Raw genomic sequence first — 11699 nt, 5'->3', positions numbered from 1 at the left:
AGTTACAGGGGGGACAGCACTTGCTTTGCATGCATCTTACCTGGGAGCGATCCCCAGCACCCCATATGGTCCCCCAAGTCTGCCAGAAGTGATCCGTGAGTACAAAGCCAGGAGTAAACTCAGAGTACTGGTAGGTCTAGCCCCAAAATGAAAAAAATTAATATGCACTTGCTAGTGCCGTGTGTGGGGCTGCTGTCTGTGGACCCCGACCCCTGCAAGGTGAGTGGTGCAGCCTCCGTGTTGCCTTGCTCTCCTGCTCCCTTTTAAACTTATTTCAGGGAGCAGGAGAGGTTGTACAGTGGGTAGGCTACTTTCCTTGTACAAATCTGACCTGGATTTGATCCCCAGCATCCTGGATGTGGCCTCAAAAACCAAGAGGGGAAAGAAGGTATTTGTCCTTGTACATAACCATCCTGTACCTCACAAGCTTTCCTGAACGGCACCAGGGATGACTCCTGAGCCAGAGCCAGGAACAGCCCATGAGCACCTCCAGGTGCGGCCCTAAAGCACACAGACATATGTGCATATCTATTGGAAATAAATTTTATTTTTGGCCACACCAGGCAGTCCTCAGGGCTCACTCCTGGCTCTGCTTAGGAGTCACTCCTGGCGGGGCTGGGTGGATTCTGTGTGGTGCCAAGGTTGGAACTCGGTCCAGCAGCGTGCAAACAGCTTCTCTCCACTCTCCTAGGACCTTAAATATTTCCCCCTTAGATGGAAACTTTGTCTGCACCCCCACCCCACCAAACCATATATGCATTAATTTATTGCGGTACTGTCAGTGGTTTACAATAGGAAGTTTTATGCAGAAGGCTTCACACCTGGGTGAATGTCTACACCCACACCCCAAAAATAGTCTATGACCTATCCGGAATCCCTCACCCGATGTCTCAGGGGGGAGAGACTGTGAGAGCTGCAGCCCCCCCCCCCGCGCCCCCCCAGCCTCCCCACCCCCTGCGCTTCCCAGGGGCCTACTCAGACAGGACAGACACGCTTTCAGTTCCAGGGCACCTGGACAGCTTCCCTTTGAAGTTTCCTTCTGGCTGGTGGGCGGCTCGAAGTTCCAGCAGCTGCAGACTTTCCTCGGGGATGTCCTGTGGCCATGGGCGCAGGTGGTGCGGGGCATTTTTGTGCTAGGGCCGGGCGCTGCGCTGTTTCAGGGGACTGCACTGCTTCTTTCTCCCAGCGCACCCAGGGCCTTGTTCCTGCTCTGCCTCTCCACCCCCCACCCCCCTTCTTAGCTCTGAAGGCACCATCTTGTCTGTCTGCCTTTGGCTCTTGAGTCACCCCCAGCGATGCTCAGGGGTTACTCCTGGCTCTGCGCCCAGAAATCACTCTTGATGGTGCTCGGAGGACCCTATAGGGTGTTGGGGGTTGAAACTGGTATGGCCAAAGTACAAGGCAAACGCCCTCCCCACCGTGCGGCCAGCCTTAGGGCCCCTGTTCCAGACCATCTCTATCTTCAAACTGGGATGTAAAAAAATTTTTCCCCTTTTGGCGGGGATGGTGGAGGCACATTCAACAGTGCTGGGTTGGGTCCCTCCGAACAGTCTTCAGGGAACGCTGTGGAGCCAGGGATGGAGCCAGGAATAATCCCTGAAAACAGCTGGATATAGTCCAAAAACCAAAGAAATGAACTGTTAGTTGCAGGGAGCTATAGCTGGGGTTCTTGGGGGTGCCGTGAGCCATGATTGAAGGTGCACACACAGCACTTTTTAGGCTGGTAGGTCCTATGCCACCGAAGCCACCTTTGGGCCATTTAGAATGAATTTTGTGGTGCCCAGGGCGGAACCCAGGGCGTCAGATGTGCAGAAGCCTGCGGCTACCTCCCAGCAACGCCCCCAGACGCTTTTGCAGATTCCCCGGAGTCACTGTTGGAAATAAAGTCAGAAAGTGACAGTGATTGTAGTGACGCAGTCCCTCCGTCTGCTGCCTCTCCTGGGTGCAGGGAAAGTTCTCGAGGAAAGAATTCATCTACTTTTCACTCAGCGAAAGTGTCTGGTGAGCGTCTCCAGTTCAGGGGCTGTTTTCATGGTTATATTGGTGTACGAAGGCAGAATAGAAAGACTGCATGTGTGCGTGTGTGCATGTGTGCCTCTGTGTGTGTGTGTGTGTGTGTGTGTGTGTGTACAGGAGCATGCATGCGTGGGGGTGATCTCACGCATATTTGCAAGTGCCTGGCTTTTAGAGAAACGGGGAAGTGAGAGGACATAGACGTCTGGGTGAGAAGGTCCCTGTCTGGAGCCCTGAGGCCACGGGCATGCTGAACCCTAACTTTAGGCACTGGGACAGTCGAGGTAGGGGCTGGCTAGGCGCGGGCTGGGGTGGTGGGGTCTATCCCCTATCCCTCCTTGGGCAGGAGTCCGGGTCTGAGGGGCGCTGGGGTATGTGCTGGGCTTAACCTGACTGTCTGGGGAAGGGGCCCGAGAGAAGGAAGAGGACGATGACTACGAGAACTCGGCTCCACCCTACAAGGACCTTCCTCCCAAGCCAGGTACAGGGCTCCTCTGAGGCTGGGGCGGGGGAACAGCCGGGGGACAAAGGACCTCATTGGGGTCCCATGGAGTGTGTGTTGGACACACAGCCGAGCCTGCAGCCAGCCTGAGCGGGGTACCACAGTGGAGAAACTTCCACAGCTATGGCATACCTTCAAGAGTCTCCCGATCTGATGGGGGAGGCAGTGTGGATGTCTGATCGGGGAGGCAGTTCTATGTGTGACCTTGATGAAGGGCTCTGAGGGGGAATGGCCAAGATCACCATGGAGTGCTGTCTGAGAAGGGAGTGGAGAACTCCACCCACCATGATGGGGGGCATGGGGTCAGCAGTGGAGACTTTGAGTGGAACATAGGGATGAGGGGAAAAAATCTGTAAAGAAGCAAAACCTGGACCTTGGGATGGGAAACCTGATGTTTGAGAAGCTGCCAGGAACGTGTGGCCTCCCTAGCCCCCAGAATTCACATCTGCTTTTAGATAAACAGGGAACTGAGAACCTTCAGAGCCCAGAGCCCCCTGGGCACCAGCAAGAGTCTATGCAGATTTAAAAGTGCAGCTTTTATTCTCAGGCGAATTATAGTACGTTTTGATGTGGGTGTCTTTGAATCACACTGTTTAGGAAATGATGGCGGTGGTGTTTGGGGGCCATACCTGGCAGTGAGCAGGTTGGACTCCTGCCTGGCTCTGCACTCAGGGATCACTCCTGGCAGGGCTTAGGACCATATGGGGTGTCGGGGATGGAACCCGGATCAGCTTCATGCAAGGCCAGCGCCTTCCCCGCTGTCCTGTCGCTCCTGCCCTCTTGAGGGAATTTCTGAGCTTACTAAATCTAGGTATCACCTTTCTCCCCAGGTCAGGGAGGTTTTACAGTCTTTCTTTTCCTTCTTTCCTTCCTTTTATCCCTTGTTTTTTGGGCCACACCTGGAGATGCTCAGGAATCACTCCTAGCGGTGCTTGGGGGGATACAAGGTGCAGAGGATCAACCTGTGTCCCCCATGCGCAGGGCAAGTGCCCTACCTGCTGGAGTGTCCTTCCGGCTCCCTTCTTTCCTCCCTCTCTTCCTCTCTCCTCTTTCTTCCTTCCCTCCCTCCTTCACTCCTTCTTCCTTTCCTCCTCCTCCTCCTCCTCCTCCTCCTCCTCCTTCTTCTTCTTCTTCTTCTTCTTCTTCCTCTTCCTCTTCTTCCTCTTCTTCTTCTTCTTCTTCTTCTTCCTCTTCTTCCTCTTCCTCCTCTTCTCCTTCTTCTTCTTCTTCTTCTTCTTCTTCTTCTTCTTCTTCTTCTTCTTCTTCTTCTCCTTCTCCTTCTTCTTCTCCTTCTCCTTCTCCTTCTTCTTTTTATTTTTTTATTTGCTTTTGGGTCACACACAGCAATGCACAGCGGTTGCTCCTGGCTCTGCACTCAGGAATTACTCCTGGTGGTGCTTGGGGGATCATATGGGTTGCCAGGGATTGAATCTGGATTGGCTGTGTCAAGAAAACGCCCTACCCAGTGTACTATCGCTCTAGTCCTCCTTCCCTTCTTTTTCCTTTCTTTCTTCTATCCCTCTCTTTCCTTTTGGGCCACACCTGGTGGTGCTCAGGGCTTGCTCCTGGCTCTGTGCTCTGGGATCCCTGCTGGCAGTGCTCAGGGAACCGTATGTGGTGCCAACGGTGCAAGAAAAACGTCCTACCTGCTGTATCACCACTCCAGCCCCTTCGCTGCTATTTGAAGACCAGCTGGAGAGGAAGGGGTGCATGTGTGTGCATGTATGCGTGTCTGCACATGCATGTCTGTGTGTGCGTGCATATGGGGGGGTGGTCTCAAGACATATTTGCAAGTGCCTGACTTTTAGAGAAATGGAAAGTGAGGACATAAACATCTGGGGTCCAGAGACCTGAGGCCGCTGATATGCTGGACCCGAACTCTAGGCACTGAGACAGTCGAGAAAAGGGCTGGCTAGGTGAGGGCCCCCCATCCCTCCCTGGGCAGAAGCCGGGTCTGAGGGATGCTGGGGCATGAGCTGGGCTTAACCTGACTGTCTGGGGAAGGGACCCAAGAGGTGGAAGAGGACGATGACTACGAGAACTCGGCTCCAACCTACAGGGACCTTCCTCCCAAGCCAGGTATGGGACTCCTCCGAAGATGGGGCGGGGGGACAGAAGAGGGGCACCTCTCCTGGTGATGCTCAGGGAACCATATGGGATGCTGGGGATCAAACCCAGATTGGCCGCATGCAAGACAAACACCCTCCCCACTGTGCTATCGCTCCAGCCCCCAACAAAACCTTCTAGTTTCAAACTTTTTTAAAATTGATTTTGGGGCCACACTTGACAGTGCTCAGGGGTTCCTCCTGGCTCTGCACTCAGGGATCATTTCTGGCAGGACTTGGAGGACCTGATGGGATGCGGGGGATCAAACCCGGGTTGGCTGCGTGCAAGGCCAGCATCCTCCCTGCCGTGCTATGGCTCCAGCCACAAACTTATTTTTGAACGACTGGAGTTTTGCAGAGGGACTCGGGGACCCTCCTGGCGGCTGCCTGCTCGGTGCCCTGCCCGTGAAGGTCTGCTGCCCGGCCCCTGCACTTGCCCTAGGTCAGTAACTAGGACCAGGTTCAGAGACCTGGGAGAGACTTCCCTGGCCTGGCGCTCACCATCAACCCTCCTCCTCAGGAACCAAGATCGCGATGCCCCCTGAGCCCTGGAGGCCTGCTAAGAGCGTAGGTGAGTCGCTGACCTTCTGCCACCCGCAGGGTCCTACGGGCTTGGGGCATCCTGGGGCTCTGGGATCACTCCTGGCGGAGCTCGGGGGGTCGAACCCTTCCCCGCTCCCCCATTGTTCGATCTCTTGGGGCCTTCTGATCCCTTTTGATCCCTTTTGATCCCTTCTAGACCTGAAGCTCGGCCCGGTCACCTGGTCATCTCCTCGGCCTGGTGAGCAGCGGGAGGATCCTTGCATGGTGGTGGTCCCAATGACACCCCCCAGCCCTGACGGCATGTCTCTCTGCCCAGGTGCACATCTGGACCAGCCTCCGGCACTGCCACCGCACCCTCGTAAGTCCCAGCTCCAGGGCTCTGAGACAGGGCAGGACCCTGGGCCCAGACACCTTCTGGTACAGTCACTCCCCACAAGCCTGTGGCACCCGCCCAGCCCTCAACCTTGGACATGGGGAACGTTTTTAGAGGTTGAGTCACTCCTGGGAACAGGAGAAACGTGGGCAGGGCTGGCGGAGAACGTGCAGGCAGAGCTGGGTCAAGTCATGCAGACCTCCCCAAGTCCTCAACTTACAAACCAACAAAATGGGACTGTTCTTCACAACTCTGTGCCACGGGGCACTCCAGAAAGAGCCTGAGGCAGAGGACAAGCTGGGCTGGACTCCAGGCCACACTTAGAAGCCCTCGATTTCCTCTTTTTTTTTTTCCCTTTCTGCTTTTTGGGTCACATCTGATGATGTTCAGGGGTTCCTCCTGGCTCTGCGCTCAGGGATCACTCCTGGTGGGCTTGGGGGACCCTATGGGATGTCAGGGATTGAACCTGGGTCGGCTTCATGCAAGGCAAACGCCCTCCCTGCTGTGCTCTGGCGCTGGCCCCGTCTGACGCTCTCTCAGGTTGACTGTCTGGTGACGGGCCATGACCTTCCCACGGCTCTGGGTCGTCACCCTGTGCACTCTCCCCACCCCCAGCTCCCCCAGCACCCTGGATGGGCCCCAGGAGCAAGACCGCGGGCTGCCTGCGGCTCCGGAGGCTGGTGATGCTCCTGTCCCTGCTGCTGTCGCTCTCCGTAGCACTGGGGGTCGCTGCGCTGCTGGTGGCCGTGATACAGTGTAAGTAGGGCCGGGAGGGGCCCCAGACCTCGAACCCACCCCCCGTGGGACTCAGGCCGGATCCTGCCTCTTAGACCAGGAGCTCGGGAAGGAGCTGAGGGACCTGGCCCTGCAGCAGGCGGCCTGGCAGGCAAACGGTGAGTGTCCCCACCCCTCAGAGGGCTGCCCCGGCTGTCACAGCCTCAGAGAAGCGGGTATTCAGGGCGGCGCACACCACAGATGGGGGGGACACGCATGGGGTGTCGGGGGCTCCCCCCTGATCAGGCCCCTCTTGGAGGCAGTGACAGGCCCAGGCGGACTGTCCAGCCTGAGGAAGGACATTGACCGGATCCGAGCCAGCACCAACCAGTCCCTGATGGAGCTTCGCACCTTACTGGGTCAGTGGAACGCAAGATGGGCCGGGGGTCCGCGGGAGAGCCAGCGCAAGGCACTGCCCGGGGGTGACTCTGAGCATCATCAATTTGGTTTCTGCTGGGTTCAGGGCCACCCCTGGCAGTGCTCAAGGGTCACGCATGACTATGCTTGGGTCTGTATAGTCACAGGGATGGAACCTGGGTCTCGGTCACAGCAGTCCCCTGTCCCGTTCTCAGAAAGGGTGAAGTGCCCCAAGGACTGGCTTCCCTTCCAAGGAGAGTGCTACTATTTCTCCCCGAACACCATGTCCTGGGACGCAGCCCAGGGGTTCTGCCAGAAGCACTTCTCACACTTGGTCATCATCAGCAGCCTCGCCGAGCGGGTAAGCTGAGCGCCTGGGCCCCGGGCTCCTCCCTGGCCTGCATGCCAGAGAATGTGAATAGCTTTCTTCTTTGGAGAGGGGGTGTGGCCATCCCACCCAAAGTGCTCAGGGAGTGACCCTGGAGCACTGCCAGCTGCGGCCCCCAACCCAGGAAACAGAAAAAATCCAACGGATGATGCTGGGACTGAAGCGATAGCACAGTGGGTTGGGCGTTTGACTTGCTGGGTTCGATTCCCAGCATCCCATATGGCCCCCCGAGCACTGCCAGGAGTAATTTCTGAGTGCAGAGCCAGGAGTAAGTAACCCCTGAGCATCGCCGGGTGTGACCCAAAAAGAAAAAAAAAAGTCAAATGGATGATACTTAGAGTCATTCCCCATGTCGTATGCTGGCTCTCCTGCAGACCCCCAGCCCGTCTCATGTCTCATGAAGGGGCTCAGGGCGTACTCCCAGCTCTGCACACATGAATCTCTCCTGGGCTGCCAGGGATCAAACCCGTGTCGGCAGTGTGCAAGTCAAGCGCCCTCCACAACTGCCCTATCTCTCGGGCCCCATCTCTTTGGGCCACACCTGAACCCAGCACTCCAGCTGCGGGTCAGGCTCCACCTGCAGCTGGCAGGAGCAGCAGGAGAGAATCCCCCCTGCAGGCGGTGACTGGGTCCCCCAGCACTGCCGGGAATGATCCCTGAGCACGGAGCCAGGAGAACGCCCTGAGCACCCAAATACACAAACAAAAGCCCACCAGCCTTTGTCTGGTGGGTTCCAATTACCCGCAGCTGCTTCGTGTCCTGGAAATGCAAGTCAAACTGTAAGCAGCTCCCCATTCCTGCACCGAGATCCCCATTTTTGTTGTTTTGAGCCACACCGGCTCTGCACCCAGGAATCACTCCTGACGGGCCCTATGTGGGGGCAGGAATCGAATCCAGGTTGGGCCCTCCCTGCTGTCCTGTTGCTCCGGCCCCGTGATCCCCCTTTTCGGTGGAGCCTGAAATGATACCGCCACCATCCCCCTGGCCAGGAGGGACCCTTGAGCACTGCCTGATGTGGCCCCCACATGGGTGTGAGGTGTCCAGGTGGCCGCTGGGGAGGGGGCAGCTGGTCTCACCCCATTTGTAGATGCGGGAACTGAGGCAAGGGGTGGGGGAGGGGTGCAGGAAGGTGCACAGTGCTTCCCGTTGCAGGGGACAGACTGTGAGGTTCCTGGGGATAGGGTGGCACCATCGACCCTCAGGAAGGGGGAGAGAGACCCTGAAACTATGCTCGTTCTTACAGAATTTCATCACCCAGATCACCCGCATCAAGAACACCCAGGGGCACGTGTACTGGCTGGGCCTGACGGACAGGATGCAGGAGGGGATCTGGCGGTGGCTGGACGGCTCCCTGCTGACAGAAACACTGAGGCAAGTACCTGGCCCAGCCTGCTCCCCTGACAGCCCCAGCGGGTGGCCCTGTGCTGGGGGTATCAGTGCCTGGGGGGGGGGTTTGAGGATGGGTCCTCTGAGCCCACAGGAGTCATCCCTGAGCACTGCTGGGTGTGGCCTGATTCACAGTCCCAAGAGATAGAGATGAGGACTTCAAGACATGCCCCCTCCCTCCCCCTCCTCCTTCTCTCTCTCCCTCTCCCCCTCTCCGCCCTCCCCTCCCCCTCCTTCTCTCCCCTCTCTGCTCCCCCTCTTCCCTTCTCCCTCCCTCCTCTGCTCCTCTTTTCTTCCTTCTCCTCTGTCTTCCATCTCCTCATACCTCCCACACACCTGAACCACCAGGTCAGGTTGTGCTTTGGGAGAAGGTTCTCGAAGGCACTGGAAGCATCCAGGGTGGGCTCCCACATTTTGTTTCCTCATGAACCCATGAGACAGCTTCACTAAATCCAGAATTAACCTTAGGGCGCCCCCCGCCCGGGGCTTCCTCAGACTCTGGGTGGGTGCCCGTGCGAGAAGCTGTATCCGGGGCTCTAGCAGCGTCATTTCCTACCCGGACCCCGGGGAAGAGGCCTCCTGCCCCGCCTAGACTCCAGCCCCTCCTGACCCTGCTTCCCTCCAGTGCCCCCTGGATCCCCGGGCCCCTCCCGGCCCCCCCACTCACACCCCCAACCTCCAAGCAGCTTTTGGGACTCCCACGAGCCCAACGACAGCAATAGCAAGGAGGACTGTGGGAGCATGGATCGCTTCGGGCGGTGGAACGACCTGCCGTGCGAAACCACCATCTACTGGATCTGTGAGCGCCTGTGCCCCTGCAGCTGACAGCGGCCCCATCCCCAGGAATGGCCCCAAGGCCCAGGGCAGGGACTCTGTTTACCCAGGCAGGCAGAGGAAGGGGAAGTGGGGGCCGCGGGCAGTCTCTGAGGGCCCTCCCAGCCCACGCCCCTGTCTGCTGGTGCATCCCGGGGCGTCTGCGGGGAGGGGCCCGCCAGGAGTCAGCCCTGAGCACCACCGGACGTGCCTCCCAAATCTTCAGACAAATAAAGCATCTCTACTCGGATCCTGACCTTGGACTTCACTGCCGGGACAGGACGGAGCCGCCGGGACGGGGCCACCAGGACAGGACAGGCCAGCAATGCTCCTGCTCGCCAGAAAGGCCAGAGCACAGCGGGGGCGGGGCAGCAGGAGAGCCTGTGCAATTCGAGAGACTTGGTAGGGGGTGTCTGACACTGAGGAAACTGTCCGGGAGGGGAGGGGCGGCAGGGGCTGGGAAAGCCTGAGCCAAATCTTGGGCAGGTCTGGGGCATGAGAACAGCAGCCAAGGGAAAGTACTTTCTAGAACCTCAGTGTAGGCGGGACCCAACCAAGCAAGCGTGATTCCTTCCTCTGGTGGCCACAAACTCTGATTCTTGTTTCTTCTGTTTGGGGGCCATACCCAGCACTGCTTGGGGCTCACTCCTGGCGGTGCTGAGGGACCCCATACGGGATGCCAGGGATCGAACCCGGGTCTGCAGCATGCGACGCCAGTGCCCTTCCCGCTGTCCTGTTGTCCCGGCCTCGGCATCACAGTGTCAGAACAAACAGCCCAGACCAGGAGCCCAGAGCAGATGCCACTTGCTCTCATCTTTGCTCAGAATTCCCAGGCAGTGTGCAGGGGACCTCAAACCCCTCTGAGTAGTTAACTGAGCCGGGGGTCAGCACAGCAGGCCGAGGGCACGGCGGCACTGCCAAACGGGACATGTCTAGGCACTGCCTAGACAGACCCCAGACACCTCCCCATGTCTGGGATCTGTCTAGGACCAAGGTTTCCCAGGCAGGTCCGGGGCACCAAGCCACTGTGGGCGGACAGAAAAGCACCAACGAGGATGGAATGGGCAGGGAGGCTCTGGGAAGAGGCTGATCTGAGGTGCCTGCTGGATTTATTTATTTATGTTTGCTTTTTACGTCACACCCGGTGATGCTCAGGGGTTATTTCTGGCTCTGCACTCAGGAATCACTCCTGGCAGTGCTTGGGGGACCCTATGGGATGCCGGGGATTGAACCTAGGTCGGCCGTGTGCAAGGCCCTCCCCGCCTGTTGGATTTAAAGAACAAGTTTTTGGGAGGGGCGAATAAGCACGCCGAGCAGGGGTGTTTGCCACAGTCGCCAGGTGGGTATGTTGGGGGGGCACGACTGGGCCCGGGAAGGGAACACACCTCAACATACATTACCGGACCAGAGTCATAGAATAGCGGGGAGGGTGTCTGCCTTGCACGTGGCCAACTCAGGTTCAACCGCCAGCATCTCATAGCACTACCAGGAGTATTCCTGAGTGCAGGGCCAGGAATGAGCCCTGAGCACTGCCATGTGTGACCCAAACACAAAAACGAACACACATTTACTTCATGGGGCACACAGAGGGTTGGAGCTGGGCTCCACACACTGACGCCGGGGAGAGCGACAGACTATGCCAGGGAAAAGGTCTCTGTTGTGGAAATGTTCTTGGAGGCTGCTGAGGCCCCCGGAGTGGGACACGCTCTGGCCATGGGGCTGGCGAGTGCAGTGGGCAGTGCCATCTCTGGCTAGATCTCTGGGTGTGGATCTGCCTCCACATGGGGCTGATCGTTCCTTTCTGAAGACTTTCTCTTCACTTGTCCTGGGGAAATGACCAAACCGCCCCCCATGATGCCTGGACAGATGGTGAATGTCCAGAGAAAAGGACACGAAGGACGGCGCAGAAGGGCAGGGAGGGTGCAGGCGGAAACGGGCTGTGGCCAGCCAGGAGGAGATGCCCTGCAGGGAGTCCAGTCTCCAAAATCTAGGGGAATTTTTAAGTTCATTTAAAAATGTTTGGCTTCGGGGCTGGAGCAATAGCACAGCGGGTGGGGCGTTTGCCTTGCATGCGGCCCACCTGGGTTTGATTCCCAGCATCCCATATGGTCCCCAGAGCACCGCCAGGAGTAATTCCTGAGTGCAGAGTTAGGGGTAACTCCTGAGCATCGCCGGGTGAGACCCAAAACAACAACAACAACAAAAAATGTTTGGCTTGGAGTCACACCCTGCAATGTTCAGGATTTCCTCTGGGCCCTGCACTCAGGGGTTGCTCCTGGCAGGGCTTAGGGGATCCTGTGGGGTGTCAGGGATTGAACTGGGGTCAGCCTAGTGCAAGCAAACACCCTGCCCGTAGGACTAACGATGATCGGGCCCTCATTTTGAGATTTTGATTGTTGGGTTGGTTTTGGATGTTGGGGGGTCACACACGCTAGGGAGGGCACT

The 11699-nt window shown here is 57.8% G+C and overlaps 1 protein-coding gene across 1 annotated transcript; it reads left to right on the top strand.

Moving 5' to 3' along the window:
- Nucleotides 1-2176: 2176 nt before the first annotated feature.
- On the top strand, nucleotides 2177-9266 carry CLEC17A (C-type lectin domain containing 17A). The gene is made up of 12 exons (XM_056119684.1): nucleotides 2177-2297; nucleotides 2420-2494; nucleotides 4520-4594; nucleotides 5141-5191; nucleotides 5360-5401; nucleotides 5480-5521; nucleotides 6152-6292; nucleotides 6367-6429; nucleotides 6574-6669; nucleotides 6883-7028; nucleotides 8299-8426; nucleotides 9128-9266. Exons 1-12 carry the CDS (start codon nucleotides 2261-2263, stop codon nucleotides 9264-9266), a joined length of 1035 nt encoding a protein of 344 aa, XP_055975659.1. The 5' UTR covers nucleotides 2177-2260.
- The last annotated feature ends 2433 nt before the right edge of the window (nucleotides 9267-11699 follow it).

This window comes from Sorex fumeus, unplaced genomic scaffold, assembly GCF_029834395.1.
Source record: "Sorex fumeus unplaced genomic scaffold, SorFum_2.1 ptg000041l, whole genome shotgun sequence".
NCBI lineage: Eukaryota > Metazoa > Chordata > Mammalia > Eulipotyphla > Soricidae > Sorex > Sorex fumeus.
The sequence above is the reverse complement of the archived record's forward strand: the minus strand, read 5'-3'. Positions and strand labels throughout refer to the sequence as shown.

Bases quoted from the DNA above. Each gene is read 5' to 3' on its own strand.
- CLEC17A (XM_056119684.1), top strand. From the start codon at position 2,261: ATGCTGAACCCTAACTTTAGGCACTGGGACAGTCGAG. The intron at 4,595-5,140 runs GTATGGGACTCC...CCTCCTCCTCAG, and splicing joins GGACCTTCCTCCCAAGCCAG to GAACCAAGATCGCGATGCCC. The intron at 5,192-5,359 runs GTGAGTCGCTGA...GATCCCTTCTAG, and splicing joins GAGGCCTGCTAAGAGCGTAG to ACCTGAAGCTCGGCCCGGTC.